This window comes from Bubalus bubalis, chromosome 11, assembly GCF_019923935.1.
Source record: "Bubalus bubalis isolate 160015118507 breed Murrah chromosome 11, NDDB_SH_1, whole genome shotgun sequence".
Taxonomy (NCBI): Eukaryota; Metazoa; Chordata; class Mammalia; order Artiodactyla; family Bovidae; genus Bubalus; species Bubalus bubalis.
In genome coordinates this window covers 82,926,423-82,950,888 of record NC_059167.1, presented here as the reverse complement: position 1 = coordinate 82,950,888, position 24,466 = coordinate 82,926,423, and the positions used below count along the sequence as shown (strand labels likewise).

The 24,466-nt window shown below is 39.3% G+C and overlaps 1 protein-coding gene across 8 annotated transcripts in view; it reads left to right on the top strand.

The window, feature by feature from the left end:
• The window catches only part of NEO1 (neogenin 1), a 238,959-nt gene that overhangs the window by 171,381 nt on the left and 43,112 nt on the right, over positions 1 to 24,466 (top strand). For 5 of the 8 annotated variants that reach the window (XM_045162125.1, XM_044925355.2, XM_044925354.2 and 2 more), the window contains exons 8-15: positions 2,944 to 3,163; positions 9,765 to 9,919; positions 14,303 to 14,451; positions 14,836 to 14,974; positions 17,835 to 17,884; positions 18,790 to 18,937; positions 22,079 to 22,189; positions 23,266 to 23,460. In XM_045162125.1, the coding sequence (XP_045018060.1) occupies positions 2,944 to 3,163; positions 9,765 to 9,919; positions 14,303 to 14,451; positions 14,836 to 14,974; positions 17,835 to 17,884; positions 18,790 to 18,937; positions 22,079 to 22,189; positions 23,266 to 23,460 (1,167 nt within the window). The remainder of the gene's footprint in view (positions 1 to 2,943; positions 3,164 to 9,764; positions 9,920 to 14,302; positions 14,452 to 14,835; positions 14,975 to 17,834; positions 17,885 to 18,789; positions 18,938 to 22,078; positions 22,190 to 23,265; positions 23,461 to 24,466) is intronic. The other 3 variants (XM_044925356.2, XM_045162126.1, XM_025296187.3) reach the window with 1 other exon arrangement.

Here is a 24,466-nt window from a genome sequence, read left to right as displayed (position 1 = left end):
ACATCTTCCCTTAATTTATTAACCTTGTGTTTTTTTAAGAATGTGGATAAAATTAAATTTTTCCATTTGTGTTGAGGTATAATTGACAGATTGCCTCCCCTGAGAGCTCAGTTGGTAAAGAATCCACCTGCAGTGAAGGAGACCTGATTTGATTCCTGAATTGAGAAGATCTGCTGGAGAAGGGATAGGCTACCCACTCCAGTATTCTGGCCTGCAGAAGTCCATGAACAGTCAATGGGGTCGCTAAGAGTCGGACACAACTGAGTGACTTTCACTTCACTTCAGTTGACAAATAAATGATAATATATTTGAAGTGTGCAATATAATTATTTGATACATATACACTGTGAAAACATTCCAACAGTTAAATTAGTTAACACATCCTTTACCTCATATGGTTACCTTTTTGTGTGTAAAAATGCTTAAGATCTATACTCTTCAGTAAGGTGAAAGCTTAGATAATTCACATGAGACTTTTCTTCTGATAAAGACATCTTAATTTCCCTCTAAGCACTGCTTTAATTGCATGTCTCCATTTTTAATATATTGTATTTTCATTTCATTCAGTTTAAAATTTTTTATTAATTTTTTATTATTAATTTGTTAAATTTTTTATTTCTTGTGGTTTCTTCTTTGACTCATGGATTGCTTCATTTCCAGATATTTTAGATTTTCCCAGATTTCTTTGGATTCATATATTTGGGGGCTTTGTTGTTGTGTATATATATGCATTTGTAGTTGTTATTTTCAAAAAAGAAATATGTAAGTCAGTGATAATAGTGGGAGATTTCAATATCCTGCTCTCAAAAACTGATAACAATTAGAAAAAGTTAAAAAGAATATAGAGGACTTAAACGATCCTCTCAGTCATCTTGGCCTAGCTAACATTATAGACTCTCCAGCCAACGACTACAGATACAGATTCTTTTCGAGCATATATGGGACAATTGTCAGGATAATCCATATGTTGGGACACAAAACAAGTTTCAGCGTCTTTTTAAAGACCAAAGCCATAAAAAGCACAACAGAATTAAATTAGATATCCACAGCAGGTCTGTTCTTTGTCTAGAGCTTGCTTTCCCTCGCTATAAAAGTGGTAAATCTCAGAAACGCAGTGATTTTTCTCTTGTAACACCTAGTGCACATGCCGGCATTCGTCCTGGGCCTTTGCCTTGCCTTCATAGGGTTTGCAGGCAGGGGGGACTGACAAAAAGAAGCAGGAGCCCCTGACCACTGCCATTACCCTGAATGGCATGACCACGGCTAAAAATTCCTATTGACTAAACCCCAAGGTCTCTTAAGCTAAAAACTATGGTTGGTTTTAACACTCCACTACTTCCTATTCCTAGGAAGTCTGATTTAGCCCTTTTAAATGTAGTCTCCATATATAATACAGAGATACAGCGATAGTACCTATTTCATAGAGTTGTAAAGACTAAATGAGTCCACATAAAGAATCCTGATAGCTTGGATGGTAAAGAATCCACCTGCAATGTAGGAGACCCAGGTTTGATCTCTGGGTCAGGAATATCCTCTGGAGAAGGGAATGGCAACCCATTCCAGTATTCTTGCCTGGAGAATTCCATGGGCAGAGGCGCTTGGAGGGATACAGTCCATGGGTGGCAAAGAGTCAGACACGACTGAGTGACTAACACTTTCATACAAAGAGCCAGAGTGCCATGTAGAAAGTGCTCGATAAATGGTAGCTGTAGGGAGATTTTACATTGGTCTTCCTCTGTCCTTTCCCTTGGAGTATTTATTCTCACTGGCATATTCATTTAGACTTCCTCAGTTTCAAAGATTCTGTCATAGTTCACAGACATTTTCAGGAGGTGGTTTTCCTACTATTTCATTGAAATGAGGTCCAAAATTTTCATATTTTCCTTTCTGCCTCTCTTCTTCTAACTTCCCTGTTAAAGTCATGACACATTTCTAATAATTCCTTCATTTGAAAATTGTGAGATTAAAATTAAAATTGTGAGATTAAACGTGTACTTCAAGGTGAAGGATAGTTTAGATGTATATTAGGAATGGACTTCTAAAATCAGAAGTGTCCTGCAACAGAAGAGACATACAGACAAGCATTTGAACAGCAGAGCTCTGATTTGCCACTGCTTCATCTGTCCCACTGAGTCCCTGAAGTCTGCTAGCAGTTGTAATCTGTTACTTGGTAGTGAGGACTGTACCAAACAGATGGAACACTGTATTTTGCGTAAGCACAAAACAATATGTATTCTGTTTGTGTGGCTTTGGGATTTGTGATTCATGATATTATACTGTTGTAATTAAATGAATTGATAAGATGGCAAATGAACTGAGTGAATTGAGGAAGGTTATCAAACTTCCCTGGGTATTGCCAACCACAGAGAGCAGACTTTAATGTTAGATTTCACTTGAAGATGTGGCTTTTGAACTCCTGCAGAGCTAGAGGCATGCACAGCTCTGCAGTGAGGTCACGATAGTCTGGGGCCCAAGGTAAGTGTAACGAGGCTAAGCCATACTACACACATTGTTCAATATTTGATAAAGTGGGAAAAAATACTGAGGTTTTTTATCACATATAAGACTTACACGTGCAAAATTTGACAGATGTTGCATGCTGCCTTCAGAACTAAAGAAAATGCCTTGGGCACTGATGTGCTTCTGTGAGATGTCCTGTCCTCAGCTGTCACCTCCCTTTCCCTCACCCACAGCCATCATAGTGACCAGAAAGCCTGCTTGCTCTGCGGTGGTGTGTCTTGACTAGTGCCCATTAGTTTTCAGTAGTTACCCTTGGCCTGCATGTTAGCCTTCAGTTTAATGGCCTTTTTTATGTTCATTCATTTTATTTTATTTCCCATCGTGGTTTTGTTTATTTCTTTTTTGTTTTTTGTTTTTTCTGTTCTCTTTTTTAAAACCGTCGTGGTTTGCCCTTCATATTCCCCAATATTTGCACATGACAAGATGTTGCCATCCCAACATTACCTCCCACTTCACTGACCAGTGCCACTACTGACCATCTAGCACCAGCCACAGCTGGACCACTGCCTTCAGCCCCACGGGATGTCGTGGCCTCCCTGGTCTCTACCCGCTTCATCAAATTGACATGGCGAACACCTGCATCAGATCCTCACGGGGACAACCTTACCTACTCTGTCTTCTACACCAAGGAGGGGATGGCTAGGTAAGTGCCTATATGTCTGGAGCCAGTTGGTTGCATCTGTCCTCCCAAGACCAGTTGTGCCCACCCTGACTCTCTGCTGTGCACAGTCTGTACCAGCTTTCAGTCCAGAAAATGTGGTCACAGAGATACATCATTTCTAGTCGTAGGTCATGAAAAATAAATCCCTAAACAGACGAAGGTCCTGGTATTCTTTCCTGCCTTTCTGGGATGACTTGGGGAGAGGGTAAATAAAGGTATTTAAGTAGAAATATTAAAATGTAACCAAGAATACCCTTTTTAATATGATTCAGTCAAGTACAACCTATAGGCTATGTCTTACTTAGAACTTTCAGATTCTAGAAATTAAGGGAGTTGTATCTGCCTGCACCCTTAAGCAGGTGTGGGCTGCTGAGCTCAAGGGGTCTGCTTGATGACACAAGATTACTAAGTGACCCATTTTCCTAAAACAGTATTTTCATTACATTCCTCTCCATCCCTACTTCTTTCAGGAACTCACATTGCCTCTCCATTGCTTTTGGAGATTTTCCAGAATCACCAGGCTACTTCACTGCACAGTCTACCTGTATTTTATCTATCCAACCTTAACCTTATTTTCCTTTAACCCTAGTTAACTCACTTTCTAATGAAACCAGTCTAATTCCTGTCACTCTGCAGCCTTTTTTCCCCAGTTTTCTCTTTGGTCGTGTCCCCCTTTCCCGTTTCTCAGCTACCACTATAAAATTCAGTTAAGCCCGGTGGAGCCCTCATAAGTCTCCCTGTACCTTTTCAGCACATGTAGCTTTTCTCTTTTATGTATGTTTGTGCCACTGATGTTGGCACTTAGTTATGATAACACATGATCTGATACTGCCATAGTTGTTACTCTTCTGTTAAAATATGTGTGTTTATGTTGTTTTTCCAGCCAGTCATACGCTCTTTGGGAGGTCCCACGCCACATGCTGACTGTGTGTTCTTAACATTGCTGAGTAGATCCCTTCATTGTGCTGTTACTTCACACCAAAATAAGAAAGCTGAAATACCTGTTTGGGTTAGGGCTCTGGCCCATGCAGTTAAGCTTGTATTTGTACTAGGGTGCTTACATTTGATATATATTGTATTTAATACCAAACTGGCAAGTTCAGAAGGTATAGGCCCCTTAGTCAAGTCAGTGCCCCTTGGGTTAAGACTCTGGAGACGCCTAAGTGAGTGACATAATCTGAGTCAAAAGGATCGCAATGCTCACAGGGTGATGGAGTGTTCATCTGAACACTGCAGTGGATGTTTTGCAGTTACAGCAATAAGGAAACATCCTGCTGGTCACAGAAAGGCGAGACATGACTACCAAACAGCACCTGTCTTGAATTGTTTCCAGTAGACTTTCAAATCCCATTGCAAAGTCCCTGGGGTTTCACAGAAGGACAGAAGCTTTTAGTAATTCCTCAGAAGCAATCTTACATACATCACAGGGTCTTTGCTTCTAGTAGAAGGCCTTGTTTCTTCTACCAGGATTGCATTTCCTTTGCAAACAACTGTCTGGCTTCTTGTCCACCATCCTCAGAAGGTCTCTTCTCGGGTCTTCCATGACTACCCACCCAACATAGCCTCTTGGTCACTGTCACACACTGGGGCACTTGGTGGCTTGTTCCCAAGCCAGTTGTTAAATTTTCAAGAAATTTTGCAAAGCCAGTGATGACCTGGTAGCTTGAAGTTGGGCGTGGGGGAGTATTGACAGTGACAAGTGCTCCAAACCAGAGCCAGTTGTTAAACATTTTCCAGAACATCACTGTAACATACCACCGTGTTTTGTTTTTTAGCTTTTGTATGTTTTTTTTTTTTTTCCAGAACACTTAACACTCAGAAATGTTCTCTTTTTATTAACGCATTTGTTGCATTTGTCTTGTTCAGTAGAGTATCACCATCAGCTAGAACAGAGCCTGGCTTATCAGTAGCACTTAATAAATATTTGTTGAGTGAGTAATTTCAGACAGTGGAGAAATAATAATTATTCAAAAAATAATGTTGATAGTTAACCCCCATTTAGTAGAAGGAATACAAGTTATATCTTTGTCTGTGTATAACAATGTTATAAATGTATCAAAACATATTTTTAAAAACTTGTTAAGTATATTAGAAAAAAGTATAGAAACCATTTTTATCAATTGGCCGGAGCAGGAGGACAAGGCAAGTAGCAATATACATAAAGGAAAAGGATCCAATTTGTGTGTCTATTGTTGAAGAGATGGAAAAGTAAGAAAGCTCTGGCCTAGAGTTTTTGGTCAGAATTAGTAAGAGATTATAATAAAGTAGAAGTTTGGAGCCAAGTGTTAAAATGCAAGTAAGAATCTGGATATGATCAATTAAGAAGGGACCATTTCAGACTCCTGAGCAAGTGTGCACACGGTTTTATTAAACAGCTTTTATTAGCAGTTCTTGGCAGGTTCTACACAAGATTAGAGAAGAAGAGTGGTGGAGTCAGGGAGACAGATCAGCAGTAGTTAGGTTGATCTAAACATGTGGTGGGGCTTCTTCCCTGGTGGGAAGTCAGTAAAGAATCTGTCTACAATGCATGAAACCCAGATTCGATCCCTGGGTTGAGAAGATCCCCTGGAAAAGGGAATAGCAACCAACGCTAGTATTATTGCCTGGAGAATTCCACGGACAGAGGAGCCTGGTGGGTTACAGTCCATGGGGTCGTGAAGAATTAGACATAACTGAGCAACTAAACACACACACACACAAGCATGTGGTAGGCCTGGATGGAGATGAGAGCAGTGACTTGCAACAGTAAATCTGGGGAATATTTCAATGGAAGATTCTTGGAGACTGTAGTAATAATTTTTGCTATTTCATTACTTTAAGATCATGATTTCTGAATAGAAGCAGTGAAGGAATAGAAATAACACCAAGTCAGAGACTAGATTCCCGTTAATTGTTTTATAAACAAAATTTATTTAATCTTTATAAGTTTACATTTTCTCATCTAAAAATTGAAGGTAATGTATTATTTTCATAGACAACCTTTCGATGTGAGGGTATATGCCACTGCCTGCATTTACAAATTCCCCTACTTCTTGCATCTGATAATTCAACCACCAGGGGGCACTGTGTGCCTTGGTAATGAGCTGTATGATTCTGTTGGGTACTCTGCTGCTAAGTCGCTTCAGTCGTGTCCGACTCTTCGCGACCCCATGGACTGCAGCCCACCAGGCTCCTCCGTCCATGGGATTTTCCAGGCAAGAGTACTGGAGTGGGGTGCCATTGCCTTCTCTGATTGGGTACTCTAGCTTCCTGAAATTTCAAAGGGCCCTTCCTCTGCCATTTTACCTGTGAAATATTCACTTTTGTTTTCAATGCCTTTAAACAGCAGTATTTTCTATTAGCCACTAAGTGGAAGGTATAGAGTAAGTTATTTCAGAAATTAATAGCATTTAGAATTGGGCTTCCCTCATGACTTAGCTGGTAAAGAATCCGCCTGCAACACGGAAGACCTGGGTTCGATCCCTGGGTTGGGAAGATCCCCTGGAGAAAGGAAGGGCTACCCACTCCAGTATTCTGGCCTGGAGAATTCCATGGACTGTATAGTCCTTGGGGTTGCAAAGAGTTGGACAAGATTGAGCAACTTTCACTTTCAGAATTGGATAAGGGCTTCCCAGGTGGTGCTAGTGGTAAAGCACTGGCCTGCCAGTACAGGAGACGTAAGAGATGCAGGTTCAATCCCTGGGTCGGGAAGATCCCCTAGAGGAGGGCAGGGCAACCCACTCCAGTATTCTTGCCTGGAGAATCCCCATGGACAGAGGAGCCTGGTAGGCCACAGTCCGTATAGAGTCCGACATGACTGAATCAACTTAGCACACAGCCTTACAAATCTGTTAGTCTGCTCCAGGATCATCAGACTATATACCGTGGGCCAAATCAAACTTGTTTTTATGGCCCAAGACCTAAGAGTAAGTTTTACATTGTTCAAGTGGTTACACTTTAATAGGTTATATAAATAACTATAGTTGACCCTTGAACAACATGGGTTTGAATTGCACTTGTTTACTTACATGTGGATTTTTCTTGGTAAATTTGTAGTACAGTACCACAGGATCCACAGTTGGTTGAATCCCCGGATACAGAACTGTGGATAGGGAGGGCCAGCTGTAAAGTTATACTTAGATTTTTAACTGTGGAGATTATCAGTAATATTTTTTGTTTTGTGTCTTGGCCTATAGATACTTACTATCAAGCCCTTTAAGAAGAAGTTCACCACCCTGGGCTCATTCTTTGATTTAATACATGAAGAAACTGAAGCCCAGAGAGAATTAGTGAGTTTGCAAGCCAGCAGTGTTGCCAGAACTAGAATTGGAGCTCCTAAGTTCTGACCCAGCACTGTCTTGGTACAAAATGTACCTTTTTCTTTTCTTTTGACTCTTAGCTAAGACATTCTAACCTAACTCCCATTGTAACCTCACACATTTATGAAAATTGTCCTTCATAACTCACCCCAAATCTTCCCTGAAGTCAGTTTTATTTCCAGACAGACGTGGTTCTGTGACCTCAGATCAGTCTACTGTTAGAAGTTTTTTCGAGTGTTAGATGTTTGATCTTAGGGAATCATTGATTTTTTCTTTTTCTTTTTCTACTATTGATTTTTTCTTATCATAATGCTTCTGTAGAAATTTATTGTAGGTTTTTTCCCCTTTTTACATTGTTGTTGGTTAGCCGCTAAGTCGTTCGTATTCGACTCTTTTGTGATCTTGTGGACTGTAGTCTGTCAGGCTCCTCTGTCCATGGAATTTCCCAGACAAGAATACTGGAGTGGGTTGGCATTTCCTTCTTCAGAAGATCTTCCCAACCCAGGGATCAAACCCTCATTTCCTGCATTGATAGGTGAATTCTTTACCACTGAGCCACCAGGGAAGCCCCCATTTTACATAGGAACAAACAAAAAGATAAAGATGATATCATTACTATATAAAATTTACACATTAGAAGGCAAATTTCCATTCATTCATTCCACATACATTTGTGATGCTGCTTCGGTGTATGAACGTTCTGCTAGTGCTTCTGGAGTATGTGAACATGGATGAAACACTCTCACTTCAATTTACAGTAAAATAGTACCCCTTTCACTGTCTTTCTTCGGAAAGGTCTTGTTTAAACTTTGATGTGCAGTGAGCAAAACAAACTAATCTGTGCTCTGGCACTGAGCTTTTAGTTTAGTGAAGTGTCACATACCATACTTTGTCTTAGACAGCAGTCATTTGTGATTGGACTGAATGTCAGAAACCTCACATCATAGGAAATCAATTGATACTCTCCTAAATCTTGTGATTGAGAGGTTTAGCTGAAGAGAAAATATCAATAGATATCTCAAGAGTCTCTGAGCAGTAACTTTTGTTGCCATGATATTTTCCAATGGACCTGACTGTAGACAAGCAGCCTCTATAAATATGATGTGGGTGGGTACTGTTTGTTTTCGTTAACATAAGGTAGTTTAAAGAACCATAGAAAACTATTGAAAACCACTTGAATCTCTGAAATGCAGATATTCACATACAATCAGACAAATTGGCATATGGTTGTTTAGAACTTAACAAATTTTAATCCATTTGTTTAACCATTTATTTAAACAAATTTCAGGGAAAATTATCAACATTTTAAAGTAAGAATTTAATTCAATAGATTTTTAGGCAATTTCAAATAACTTCTCCCACAAAGTAGTTTTGGGCCCTTTTATTACTCTCTCAAGATAGACACAGATCTTTCCTCACATAATCAGTAATTCTTAAAAAAAAAAAAAAAGCTATTTGTCTAAAACAAGTATTTTCTTTCACAGTATCCATTGAAAGCAAATACAGTCTTTGTTATAGTAAGCATAGTACTCTGAGCATAATTATTGTAGACACACAGACCCCAAAAATAGAGCCTGGAAGCCACCTGTTTTAAAGAACCTGATAACTACTTTTATGTTTTCATCTTATAACACCAGACCACTAGCCATTTGCACCATTTGTGATAAGATTTGTTAAATATTTCAGATCAGTTTGAAAATAATTTTTTAAAAAGTAAGAAATAGATTGTAAAAATCAGAGTAGTTATTAGCTTATTTTATGGATTAGATTCATTTAAATTTTTAATGTTTTGTTCCCAGTTTTAAGTGATAATCTCTAATTTTCCTTTTATTAAGAGTTTAGTATCCAAAAGATACGTAACATTCTTTGATATTTTCTGTGAAAATCGGATCATACCTATAATCACCTTGTTTGTCTCCCCAAACATAACCCCTTAAAACTCAGTGATTCTAGTGTACAAAATTGGTGACTAGCTACCCTATTTGAGATGGCACTGAGAAGGCTCTTGAAAGGAAGTTGTGATTATGACCAGCAATATCAGTGATGTTTAAGCAAGAACATCAGCGACTTCTCAGACATCTGTGACATTGGTCTTAACCATTGTCCATATTCCATGCACCATTCCACCCCCAAAACTTTCCTTTTTTGAGAGTTAATTTGACTTAAATTTATGAAGATTTCGATGCAGTGTGGTGTCTATAGATATTGCAATGAAAATGAAACTGCACATTCTAGAAATTTCCATAATCAATGTTATTTCTTTCCAAATCCCTGTTTATCCAAAGGGAACGTGTTGAGAATACCAGTCGCCCAGGAGAAATGCAGGTGACCATTCAAAACCTAATGCCAGCAACAGTGTACATCTTTAGAGTTATGGCTCAAAATAAGCATGGCTCTGGAGAGAGTTCCGCTCCACTGCGGGTAGAAACACAGCCTGAGGGTAAGTCTCCCACCTGTCTGTCAGCCCCTCCTGAAGCCAGGCCTGTATGAAGGGCCATCTTACGTATAGCCTGGCATACCATCGGTGTGCAGGAGATAACAGTGCCTCACTTTTAGGGATCTTAGTGAATTAGTTACAGGAGATCAAGTTAACTGCGTCACACAGCAGCACATAGTGTACGACAACATAATTCTGCTGGAAGACACCCACATTTTACCGATTCTTTGGACCCAGTTCAGATGCCATTCTAAAATCTTCCTCTGATCTTATCGAATATTGTTTTCTACAGTCCTAAAGTACATTAAGTATTATTTAAGTTACGAGATGTATTATTGTACATCTTCCTTGAATTATGGTTATGAATATATTTCACTAATTTTATGGCAAAGACAGAGTATTTATTGTCCTTTTATTTCCCACCGTGTCTAATGCAGTACCTCACACAGGAAGTAGGTATTTAATAGTTATTGTCAGTGGAATTGCCCTGGTCTTTATACATACCATACTCTTCGAAATCTCTTCAAGGCTTTACCTTGGACCTGTTGTCTTTTGTGCCAAATAATGTTACTTCCAGTTACATTTCTTAAGATTTTTCCAACTGAAATTAGTGTCAAGGTGATTTACTTTATAAATGTCTTCTGTCTGAAGTTTTGGTTTTTTAAACTATAGGTCTAAAATTATGAGAAGCAGTCAAATTTAGAATTAATGCTTTTCTCATGAAGCTTTCTTCTACACTTGTACCTTCTTTTAACACAAGCCATTGTTTTTCTTGGGAGCCTTCTCCAGTTTTCTTCTCCTATTAACTGCACTAGTGTTTCTGTGTTAACAAATTTGCAGCAACAAAAATTTTACTGCAGCTGAGGAGCATGGGCGATAAATTTGAGGAAGCTGCTGACTAGGGTACTAAACAGATTAAATGTATTTACCACTGAAACTATGGAAATAATTCAAGGACTCTGCCTGATGGGTGGAATAAGTCAAGTCAAGAAGCTGTGGAATTTCACTTTCTAATACTGCAGTAAGTCGTTCGCCCATCAAACAGGTACTGAGGACTTCCTCTACCAGGCCCTGCACAAGCTATCAGAGATGCAGGGGACAGGACAGGAATCCTCCCCTTAAAGAATGAGCAGTCAAGATAGGAGGCCATTCATCATCTCTGTAATAGAGCATTAAAGGTCAGGAATCAAACCCAGGCAACAACGAGAGGACCCAAAGAGAACTGGGTGGGGGGTGGGGGTGTTGACTTAAGGAAAGAATGTGTTATTGCTACAGGGAAAGGATGTTGAGTTTCACAATTACTGTGTTCGGATAAGAGCAGGGACAGTCTGTTAGATTTCGGACTCAATTTTCCTTCATTAATTCTCACGTACAGGTGTCATTCATGAGAGAGAATGAAATACAGAACAAGGAATGGTTACTGTTAAGTTAGGTAAATCAAATCTGGTTCCTAGGAAAACATGAAACCCCAGGCTGGCCTTAAAGCATTTGGCTTAGAGCAAACATTCTTGGGGAAGGAAACCGCTTGACCCAATCCCAAAACTAGGATTAGCAGTATACATGCAGGGTGAGTCATGATGAAAATGAAAGGGACCACTGAATTTGATTCAGTGCAAGGGTCCCATCCTGGGGCCGTGAAACTTCTGAAAGTGCATGAAAATATTTGTGTGTCTGTACATATTCATGTTTGCCTTTGGAAAGAACCTGTGGTTTTCTTGATCACTTCAGAACCTAAAGTCAGACTACTGAGAATTACAGAACTAAAAGGGGCACTGTCAAGTTAGAGATGAAAGAAGAGATTTATTGAGTGCCTGTCATGTGCCAGGCACTGTGCTAGGCAGCAAGATGTAAAGATGAGTAAGACTTCTGTTCACAAAATAGTCTGGTACCAGACAAGGACTGACAAGGACTGGTAAATGGGCAGTATTGTGATCATTTATTCAAGGGAGTTTGATTAAAAGAAAGTAGCTAAGAGTATAGATATGAGAGTGGGACCATGAAGAAAGCTGACAGCTGAAGAATTGATGCTTTTGAACTATGGTGTTGGAGAAGACTCTTGAGAGTCCCTTGAACTGCGAGGAGATCAAACCAGTCAGAAGTAAAGGAAATCAGTCCTGAATATTCATTGGAAGAACTGATGCTGAAGCTGAAGCTCCAATACTTTGGCCACCTGATGCAAAGAACTGACTCATTAGAAAAGACCCTAATGCTGAGAAAGATTGAAGGCAGGAGGAGAAGGGGACGACAGAGGATGAGACGGTTGGATGGCAGCACCAACTTAATGGACATGAGTTTGAGTAAGCTCCGGGAGTTGGTGATGGACAGGGAGGCCTAGCGTGCTGCAGTCTGTGGCGTCACAAAGAGTTTTACGTGACTGAAAGACGGAACTGAAGGATATAGATGGAAGGAGCAACAGCTTCTGGGGAGACTGTTTTGGGGATGCAGAGTGACTATTAACATGTTTTGGCAAAAGAGGAGTCAGTGGAAAGAGATTTCATCTGGATGTGTTCAGCCTGGGCCGGGGGTGGGGGGAGCCAAAGTGTTAGAGTCAGCCCTTGGAAAATATTTTACATTTTTAGCTTTTCAAGCCAACTTAAATTTTTTCACATGTTTTAATGCCACTGTACAGACAAAAGAATTTATTAGTGCCTTTTTTAGGATCATATTTGCCTACGTTTAACCAGTGAATATACTGAAAGTGATTTCAAGGGAATTTGTTCTGTTTTCCTTCCCTTTTAAAAAGTTAGAGGAAAGTTTTCCATAGCAGCAGAAGTGTGACAAATCCCACCTGTCAGGCTGTGCAAAATATGCTCTTAACATTAAGTGAATAACATGATTCATGACTAAATAAAGCAAACAACTGTCAGAATAACCATATTCAGGTTTCTCTACTTTGGTAGCTAAACTAATCTTAAGCTGTCATGCTGTTATTTAAGAAAGCCAGTTTGTTTTACATTTTGTTAGTTTTTTTTCCCCCTTTCCTTAAGTCTAATGGATGTCTGTTAGAAAAGCGCTGGCACCAGAGAAATGACTTTCAGATGCAGAGTGTCCACCAAAGTGTAGACACAGGCAGCTGCCCAGGATTTGTATATACACTGGGACTGGAACCTGACAGTCAGACGAAAAGAATATAGTAAAAAAGGATGTGAACTGGGCAGACGATCGGTCAATCACTCTTGGGGTCTTCTAGTCACATCTTCCTTCAGAGGGTCTTGTCATAATTCCCTACCTGATCTTCCTGAGTCCACATTTTAGAACCAGGAAGAGCTTGGTTCGTGGCTCCACCACTCACCAACTTTTCCGTCATTTGGGAATGGTTCTTAACTTCTCAGCCTCATCCATAAGTAGGGATGATAATAGTATCTGTCTCATTTGGGTTTGTGTGAAGATTACGTAAATATAATTTAAATGTAAAACATTTAAATGTAAAGCACTTAATGCTGGACTGATAGCAAACATTCAATAAATGGTAGCTCTTTTTTAAATGAGTGTTTATCTAGTCTTATTCCCTTGCTGTTTTTCTTCTGTGCATGTGTTAATATGCTCATTCTAAAGGCAAATCTGGTCATGTCTTGTCATATTCCCGCTCATAATTTTTCAGTAATTATCTAACACCTACAAAAAATAATCCAGACTCAGAACAGGGCCTTACCTGGCTCTTGTCATCCTTTATAGCATTCTGTATCCTGTGTCTATTCCCTGTTTCAGCCTGAACCATGTAACACTATCTTCTCACCTGTCACCCCTATTGACCAGAGCAATAGCTCCCTTGATGTCTGAGAAAACTGTTCATTCTTTCTGCTCCCTAAAAGTCTACTTCAGTCCTTCCCTTTCCTAATGACCCTGCCCAGAGCAGAATTATGTACTCTCTCCTTTCCATTTTCATTACAGTTGTTGCCTAATCTGCCAGCACTTTTATGATCTTCTTTGTAAATGTATGTCTGACTTCCCTCTAGACTGGAGTTCTCTGTGGGCAGGGCCTCTGTCCACCATTCATTGTATGGTGGACAGAATGTCCATCATTCACTGTCCACCACCACTCATAGCCTGTCAAGAGAGGGCTCCTTTCTGTGATGTCTGCCTACATGTGCTGCAGTCCTGCTGCAAAATAGGATTTTATAAACCACAAGAATTCTTCAGTGTTCACTTTTTTATTTGAATAAATTTGAGATATTTCACAGATAATTTTTGGTTTGGGGTCATAAAGAGGGAAATCATTTAATTATATATTATCCTGAAACCTCTTGAGTCAAATCACTTGTTTTCTTAGTTTAATTGTTTTTATCGTTTTGAAAACATAGCCAGGGTGCTATTATTGTTGAGAGTGGTCTTGAGGGGTACAATAAATTTTATTTATATCTCGCCATCTTGAAATCTTCTTTCTAGTTCAGCTTCCTGGCCCAGCACCTAACATCCGAGCCTATGCAACTTCACCTACTTCTATCACTGTCACCTGGGAAACACCCTTGTCTGGAAATGGGGAAATTCAGAATTACAAACTCTACTACATGGAAAAGGGGACTGATAAAGAACAGGTATAATATGAAGCCTTTTTTTAATGCATTGATTGGAATAGTAGGTTTGAAATACATTTCAAAAACTCAATACCTGCTTGTCTAGAAATCTGAGGAAAAAATATGCATAAGAAATGATGAGTTGATAAATGCTGTTTCTTAGTACCAAGGTTCATTCTGTAGTTTTTGCCATCAATGGTCACTAAACATTATTAAGAAGTATTTCTCAGCAAATTGCCAGTGTTTATGATAAATTTGCTTTGACTATTGAAATAACGTTCTATAAGAGGGACAAAAATCTGCATTATGTCAAATATAGAATTTGTATAGTTAATTATTTGCTTCATTTCTTTTGGCTTGAGTTGTATATATATATACACATATATATGTTTTATTTTACTCAAGGATGTTGATGTTTCGAGTCACTCCCACACCATTAACGGATTGAAAAAATACACAGAGTATAGTTTCCGAGTGGTGGCCTACAATAAACATGGTCCTGGAGTCTCCACACAGGATGTTGCTGTTCGAACTTTTTCAGATGGTGAGTTTTCTTCCTCTGGAACAGAATACCGAGCTTGGGGGCCCTGGTGGCATAGTAACAAGATCATGGGCTTCAATATCAAGATTTGGTTCACATACCAGTTCTGGTAGTGTGACTTCAGTCAAGTCACTTTACATGTCTGAGCATGGTTCCTTACATGTGAAATTTAGATAATACCAGCTTCATTGGGTGGCTATAAAAATCCATTGCGAGGTCAGAGAACATGTAGTACCTGGTACTTGGATAGCTTCTTAGTATTTTATTTTTAGTAGATTTTTTTGTATAAGTGAGTATTATTGCTTGTTCATAGAACAGATCATCCAAGGCTATTGGAAGGCTGCCCTTACTCTACATAGCAATTATATTTCCATGCCAAATAGGTCTTTTAACTCCTCAATATTTTGTGACAGTTTATATCTCACTGTTATTTGCTTAGACCCATGAACTAAAGCAGTGGTTTTCAAAGTACAGCTTTCCACTGAAACTGAGTAGGTCAAGACCCACATTTTTTTAAAAGATATTTTTAGAGTAGAACAGCAAATAACAGTTCATTGCACTTAATGTATATATTGTATCCTGAAACTCAGCTAAATCCAAATGTTTCAAAAATGTCTTTTTCTTAAAAATGTGTGTATATGTTATAGCCTTTACACTGAATGTCTAAACAAGTTTTAAGAGCTATAGTTTGACTCCTTTAAACAAGGGGTGAGACATCACATCACCATTAAAGGAGCAAGCTGACATCATGTAATGTGCTGCATCAAGAAAGACATAGCTTCATCTGTTTCACCTGTGCTGTGTCCCTGCCAGAAATATTTTAAGTGTGATCGTGATGAAACATCTAGACATACATCCAAATTGGTGGACATTCTGCAAAAAAAATAAACTAGCTTGAATTCTTAGAAAATATTAGTCTCATGAAAGAAACGAAAAAGGGGAGTCATTATAGGATTAAAGAAAAGTAAAGACATATAGAATAAAATAAAATATGTATAATCTTTGATTCCTGAATCTGGGAGTAAAATCAGTATAAAGACACTCTTGGTACAATTACTTAATAATTAGGTGGGTATAGTATCAGTCAGTATTAAAACTTAGATACGTTTGTAGGTATATTAGATAGTAGTTTTGTCCTGATTAGATTTTAATGTGATCATTGTATTATAATTTTGTTGGAGAATGTTTTCTTAGGAGATACATAGTGTAGTATTTAGGGGTGAAGTATCATAATGACTGTAACTGTCTCTCAGCTCTCCAGAAACAATATGTAGATAGATAAATATGTATAAATATAATGAGAGAAATAAAGCAGATGTGGCAGAATATTAACAAGTGGTAAATGCAGGAAAAGAGTATATGGTGTTCTTTGTATTCTTCTTGCCACTCTTTGCACTTGACATTTTTCAGGATAAAAAGTTAATGCGGACTGTATTTTGGTTAGCCTGTGTTTAACATGCGCTTTTAAATCTACCCATGCGCCACGTCTAAGTGCATCAGGTGGGTTGGCATGCTGACCGCAGTGCCTGTTGCGGGAACTGAATGTGTCTCAGCGTGGTTGGTTACGGGCCGCACTTCAGAGGAAGAGAAATCTTGGTTCTTACACCAGTTGAAACAAATACCTTGAGCAAGTTAACTCCCCTGAGCTGCAGCTGTAGTTTTGTCATCTGTAAAGTGAGATAATAATAGAAACTCCTCTGTAGGATTGTTGTAAGGATTAAACTGCCTGCCATGTAGGAGCATGAAGCAGATCTTAGCCGTGATGGTGGTGGTGATGATGAAAGAGAAGAAGACAGCAACAACAATTATGTTGGTGCCTCTGCAGCTGAGTCAGAGTTTCTTAAAAGGAGATGACTGAAACCATCCACGGACTTTTTTCAGAACACAAATGGGGAAGTCCTTCTCCAGACCCTCTGAATCTCTGGGTTGAGAGATCTCTATCCTCTCTATCCTCCAGAAGACTACACCACAGTGGGTACTGAGTTATGTTTCTGGTCACCAAGTGTCAGAATGGAAGGGAGGAATTTCCATGTATGGATTAGGAGAGAAAAGCTAAAGTCAGCATTTTGTGGTTGGAGAAGAAACTAATCAGGTTTTCTTAAATTTTTTTTCTTTCTATAGTTACTACAAAAGAAGACACTGGAGGGCATATGTACAATAAACTTTGAGATACCCTGTCTTATGTTCTAATATGTGAGAAATTATACAGCTGTTTTGTAACTAATAGTCCCAAACCTCTCACATCTGAATGAGTATTTCCTGCCATATAGTTGCCTTCAGAAGCCAAATGGTTACTTAACTGGACTTCCCTTGTTGAACAACTTTTTGCTCTCCTTAAAACTGCCTTCAAAACCAGTTTAGGAACCCCACAAGAAAGCCAAGGTCATTGATTTGTGTACATCACACTTTGGACTTGTAATGATACCCAGGTGATTCACTTCCCATATTCATTAGGCTCATTTCCAGAAATTGTACCCCAAAATAAAGATAGCTATTCCCAAGAATATTCAGAAGAATACATTAAAGGTTCAGAATATAATTAGGCTCTAGAAAAGTTTAGAGTCATCATCATATCCTTGAAATAAGTATCTGACTTCCCAAAGGTATATCCTGACTTGGGTATGGATGTGTGCATATGTGAATGTGTCTCATTTTAAATGACTTATATATGGCCACACCTTATCCAAATACTGCCGTCAACATGAGGACACTGGCTCCTGGGTTAGCCTTTCAGGTTTCGTATCAATGTTTGAGATGCTCATTTGTATAAGGTCTGGCCAAGAACAGTCACATGATGTAATTGAAATTTAAATTTTCTTTTCATTTCCTTTCTGTTTTTTTTTTTTTTTTTTGGTCTGTGTAGTTCCCAGTGCTGCTCCTCAGAATCTGTCTTTAGAAGTAAGAAATTCAAAGGTAAAACTTTATATTACTGTTGTTCATTTTTACTGGTAGCCTGTTAGGCCTCAGGAGGGCTTATAAAGAGGGAGATTCTCTATCAAAACAATCATAATCAAGCAGAGAAAGAAAGTGACATAGATATTACACTTGCCAGTTTAAAGCTGGACTTAGACGCCAACTTTGGTTTATTCTGTTTAATTTTACTGCCTTTCTCTAATGCCAAAATTACTTTAGCCTTTCTGCAAGTATACTGCTGTTACTATGTAAACCATGGTGTTATAGACCTTCAACATCCAGAACCTTGGTGGTGCAGTTTATGATACTGGAGCCATTTAGTACTGTGAGGTGAACCCAGAGTGAATCAAAGGCAGATATCTGTCCTGTGGTTGTACTGCGGTAGCCAGCTCTCCTGGGCAAGTTCACTGTGCCCTGAAGACCACGTGTGCCTCTCAGATGCCCAGAGCCCCTCCTGGGCTGCATAGACAACTGAGACGAAACAGTCAGCTGATAATTAACAGTCCCCTCTTTGAAAAGTTTTAGACAGAAACTATCTAATTTCACTCTTCTTACAGTAGAGGTAGAAGAGAACCTAACACTGATGTACTTCCTCATCCACATGCCTCTGGCCTCATGGTTTCCTTCAGAAACTTTCCTGAGACTTTTGCCCAGTATCTTCATTCTAGCAAAACAGATCAGGTGCCAGAGTGCACTGCCCACAAATACAATCTCCCCATTCCATCTTTGAGGGTTTTACAATTTAAAACTATCTTTGAGTGATTATCAAATAGCTTAGTAATAAAACTCTGAACACACTGTTGCCTTTGTATTCCTTCTCTTACACGGTGAGTTCAGGGTAGTAATACGTAAAACAGGACCAAGATTTGATATATTGTCTTTCCCTATAATCTTGTGTTTCCCAGAGTATTGTGATTCACTGGCAGCCACCTCCTCCAGCCGCACAAAATGGACAGATTACTGGCTACAAGGTTCGCTACCGAAAGGCTTCCCGGAAGAGTGATGTCACTGAGACCTTAGTGTCTGGGACGCAGCTGTCACAGCTGATCGAAGGTAAGCTGCTTTGCATGTAGGCAAAAGCTAAAGATAGTGTCTCTCAAACTGTGAATTAACGCTAGTCTAATGACTGCTCCGGGCTGTTGACTTACACAAATCAAAAATGGTTTAAAAGAATTTGTAATAGTTTAGTCAACTTCTGACCTGATAAAAATTGTAAAATATACTCTTACAGGTTTTGCCTGTTCTGTGGTGAAATTATTTTAATGTATTATCCATGTAAACAAAGCTACATAAGCAAAGAATCTTCCTCAGTCTAGGTGGTAGCAGAGACCTACAAAATTATTTCTTCTAACACTGACACCACTTGGGTATCCGTGACCTGAAACAGTTGTGAATGGCCACAGCCATGCAAGGAGAACATTTGTCTTCGAGGGTATCTTTCCATTTTCTCATTTCCTCACTTGAACCCCTCAGCTTTAAGCTGCAGGAGATAAATACGACTCCGGGAGTGTTGCTGAGAAATCTCACCAAAGGAGCATTACTGCAAAACTGGTCATGGGTGTTTTTAAAAGTCAGTCTGAATATACTCCAGACCCAGGTGAATAACATTTCCCAAAGATGAGGCTTTTTTTTTGACTATTTAATAGTAGGTACTTATTATATACCAGTCGCGGTTCTTGTTTCTAATAAATAAAAATAGATACAGTCCTTGCCCCTGAGGAGACTATTCATTTTCTCAATGAAACATTTGATGTATAAGCAAAGTACCACTTTCTTAATAAAAATAGCCTTTTGTTTATCAAAATTATTGCATTTTAAAATTATATTTAGATTCATTCATTTATTTAATAGACTTTATTGAACTTTTATATAATGATGAGCAAAAGGTGTATGTGCACTTAGTCTCTCAGTCGTGTCTGATTCTTTGTGGCCCCGTGGACTGTAGCCTGTCAGGCTCCTTTGCCCATGGAGTTTTCCAGGGAAGAGGACTGGAGTAGGGTGCCATTTCCTACTCCAAGGGATCTTTCCAACCCAGATATCGAACCTGAGAAGGGAAGGTTGTTATTCTCTTGAGCCTTAACTTGAAGCTGATAAGGGGGATAGTATGGGTTCCCAAGATCTTGTATTGAACAACAAATTACAGGATTTTAAGGTTTAGCCAGTAATTGTTGTTTCTTTTGTACTACTTACAGCACTTAACACATTCTGCCGTATCTCTATAATATGGATCGAGTGCCTTGGTTTTAACCTGCGAGCTTTGTAGGTCATCTTGAGGGAGAGGAGTTTAGCCTCTGTACTTACTCTCACTTTACCTACTCGTGTGCACTCTCTCCCACTTGCCCTCACTCTTACATTCCAGTTCCTCAGAGGAGAGGGAATGATAACCTGATTGGTTGAATTCTTCTAGAGCCTGTTTGCTAATAGTCCAGACTGTTGTCTGTTAACAGTTACAGATGCCTGTGTGGCCCACTCTGGCACTTTCTGTTCAGTGTGTGCGGGAAGCAGAGAGGGGTAAACTGACCAGGGCCCAGCTATTCTGCTTCTCTTCCTGTCTTGCTGCTTGCTTGCTTGTGGACCAACACAATCAGGATGGGCATGCAGAGAACAGGCCCACCTCTCCTCTCACACCATGTGACAGAATTAGCTGAGCCAGGGCTTGTCCTGCATCCTGGCCAACCTCTCTCTCAGTAGCTCTCCCGTAGGAATTTTTGTACTAGTTTCTGGCCAATGATCCTGTTATTTGAATAATGGGAGGTGTAGGATAATTTTTCATAACCTTTATAAGACCTTTCACAATATCTGGTATCAAAGTGCTCTAAAAAAATGTATGAATGTGAACTGTACACTCAAAAATGGCTTAGATGATAAATTTTATGTCATATGTATTTTAACACAAAAAGAAAAAAGTTGACTGTTACTCCACTTTGTAGACTTTTACATGTAGATCTTTGTTACCTTTGATACATTCTTATATCATGTACTTCATTAGCTAATAGTAAATATGAAAGATTACACTGTAAAACGGCTTTATTCCTCTTTTACTTATTGTATATACTTATGAGCAAGTAGGTTGTTGAGAAATAGATTTCTAGGCCATATTTGATGGTTAAAATGTTTCTTTTGTGGTTATGGGGTGACCCAGAGAACAGAGGTAAAGTGGTAGGAGTTACACCTCTGCATTATTTTCTGGTCTTGGTGTCTTCTGAGACCAACTGACTTTGTTCCTTTGTTGTAACTCTCATTCCTTTGGGCTGTTTTTAGTCTTAGCCTCCTTAGTAACAAAATAAAGTGAAAAAGTGAAAGTATTAGTTGCTCAGTCGTGTGAGACTCTTTGTGACCCCATGAACTGTAGCCCGCCACCTCTCTGTCCATGGAATTCTCCAGGCAAGAAGGGGATCTTCGCTACCCAGGGATTAAACCCAGGTCTCCTGGATTGCAGGCAGATTCTTTACCGTCTGATCCACCAAGAAGCCCATTTTGCCATGCTCTCCTCCAGGGCATCTTCCCGACCTGGGGATGGAACACGCATCTCTTATGTCTCTGCATTGGCTGGCGGGTTGTTTACCGCTAGCACCTCCTGGAAAGCCCTCATTTCTAAGGTGCCTTCAAGCTCTTTTTAAAGGTCTAAAGTCTCCTGGGAGCTTTATTTATTTTGTTTTGCTCTTGGATTGTTGGGCTTCCTATCTAGAGATAGGAGCTCCTCTGTGCTGTATTTATGTATTGCTTGTTCTGTATTAGCTTTAACTGAAATGTGATCAGGAAGAGGTGGTGGTGGTGGTGGTAGTTCAGTCACTAAGTCTGTCTGACTCTTGTGACCCCATGGACTGTAGCCAACAGGTTCCTCTGTCCCTGGGATTTTCCCAAGAAAGAATACTGGAGTGGGTAGCCGTTCCCTTCTCCAGGGGGTCTTCCTGACCCAGGGATCGACCCTGGGTCTCCTGCATAGCAGGCAGGTTCTTTACCGACTAAGCCACCAGGGTAGTAGCTTTGTACTAAGATGGTAAGTGAGATACTTGCTTTAATGGGAGGTTTTAATCTCTTGTTTTTCCAAAGCTCTTGTTTCATCCCATTTTGTTGTTTGTTTTTTTTTGCAGTTTCAAATAAATTAATTTTTTTTATTTTATTTTTAAACTTTACATAATTATATTAGCTTTGCCAAATCATCCCGTTTTTTTTTAATTGTTTGCATCGCAGGTCTTGATCGGGGAACTGAATATAATTTCCGAGTGGCTTCTCTAACAGTCAATGGTACAGGTCCAGCTACTGACTGGCTGTCAGCTGAAACTTTTGAAAGTGACTTAGATGGTAAGAGCAACAATCAGCAGGATTGGAACAGTCTGGGTACTAACTGAAGTCAAATGAGTCAAACTATAAAGGCATAGATTTTGGGGTGTATGTGGCTAAAATCTGTGAATTTTCGTGGATTATACTGCTGTCATTCCTGTAATACAGCAAGTCTCCTGAAATGTATTTTTTATAGTGGCCTTTTGAGAACTGTCCCTGTAAGTAGAACCAGAACAAGTAAAAATGTGCAGGTGCTTTAAGTCTGGCTTTTTTACCAAGGCCATTAAGTAGGCGGATGATCTAAAATTTAAGGCTGCACCCTGTAGACTGGCCTTTGTTTTAGTTACAGTTTCCCTTTTCCCTTAGTCCTAGAAACCTCGCCCTTTTTCTCACCAGTTTATTCAGTGACTCCATATGAGTGCGTGTATGTTGCCTTTATCAGAGACAAGTGCTGCGCTTAAAAGGCAAAAGACCTGGGTACTTAATGTAATTCTTTGTTTACTGATTTTTAAATAGAGGTAGGAATTTATGCCTTGAGATAATGTGTGTGAACGATACTGCAAATTGCTACCTTTTAAAGCCTCTTAGTCTCCCACCATTTAAATCAATTTGTGGTTCTGAGTTTCATATTTTCTGACTTACCATATTAGTTTGGGGAGTAAATAACTGATATCATCACTGTCAGGTGAAACGTGATCACCTGTTGACAGCAGACTTCTATTTAGTGTGCTGTGCCTTTCTCATTCCACCTGGTGGAGTGTGGTAATCAGCTGTGGGACCAGGAGGAGTGGGCAGCAATGGAAAGACAGTTTATTTTTCTCCATTGGGAAGGCTCTTGGACCTCTTTGTCTTTCCTTCCAAATTATAATAATCCTGCAGTGTCTTGTGTTTCGGATTGTTTGAGTTAGGCTGCAGTTAAACTGTGGCCGTACTTCACTATACATACAGATTCTCTTTGAGAATTCTTGGCCATAATGGAAAAAAAAAACTTAGCCCCAGATAATTTGGTAGAAGCCTAAACACCTTGCCCCAAGGACAATGAAATATTACAAAGGAAGGTGCATCTGAATCTCATCTTGCTCTCCTCTCCTTCGCAGAAACTCGTGTTCCAGAAGTGCCTAGTTCTCTTCACGTCCGCCCACTGGTCACTAGCATCGTAGTAAGCTGGACGCCTCCAGAGAATCAAAACATTGTGGTCAGAGGTTATGCCATTGGTTATGGCATTGGCAGCCCTCATGCCCAGACCATAAAAGTAGACTATAAACAACGCTATTACACCATCGAAAATCTGGGTATGTATGCTAAGTAAAGGAAGTAACTGCGTGTGTGATTTGTTTCTAACTTTTTATTGTATATTTTATTTTTATAGAAAGCTTTCAAAAACAGTACAGTTTTTATTCTTCACCCAGGTTCCCCAGAGGTTAACATTTTATCACATGTGCTTTATCTGCTGTGTACCCAATGGTGTGTGCTCAGTCATGTCTGAATCTTTGCAACCCCATGCCCACTGTAGCTCCTCTGTCCATGGGGTTTTCCAGGAAAGAACACTTGGAGTGGGTTGCCATTTCCTTCTCCAGGGGATCTTCCTGACCCTGGAATTGAACCCGTGTCTCCTGCCTTGCAGGCATACTCTTTACCACTGAGCCACTGGGGAAACGCGTTTTATCTGCTATATGTACCTGATTTTGTTTTATCTCTCTCGGAACCATTTGAGAGTAATGATGCCCCTCCACCCACTAATGCTTTAATGTCCCTTTCCTTAAAATGAGGGCATTTTCTAATATAATCACAGTGCAGTTATCAAAATCAGCAAATTAACTGTGAGATAGTATCTGTAGACTTCATTTATATTTTGCTAGTTGTCTCATCAGTGTCCTTTGTAATGAAAGAAAAACACTGTTTTCTGGTGCAGGATCACATGTATTTACTTAGTGTGTTTCATTAGTTTTCTTTCATATGGAACAGTTCCTTTATTTTCTCTTTTATGACTATGACATTTTTGAAAAGTACATTTATGCCTTATAGAATGACCCTTAATTTAGACCTATGTACTAGTTCATCATTATATTCAGCTTACACATTTTTGGAAGGAATAGCATAGATGTGTGTATTCTTGTCAGTACACCATATCAGGAGGCAGACGAGAGCCTAATGCTACTGACATTAACCACTTGGTTAAAATGATATCTTCAACATTTCTTCTCTATAAAGTTATTATTTTTTCCTTCATAACTAAAAAGTACCTTGTAGGGAAATACCTTGAGTCTTTATAAATATCTGGTTTCTTGTCAAACTTTT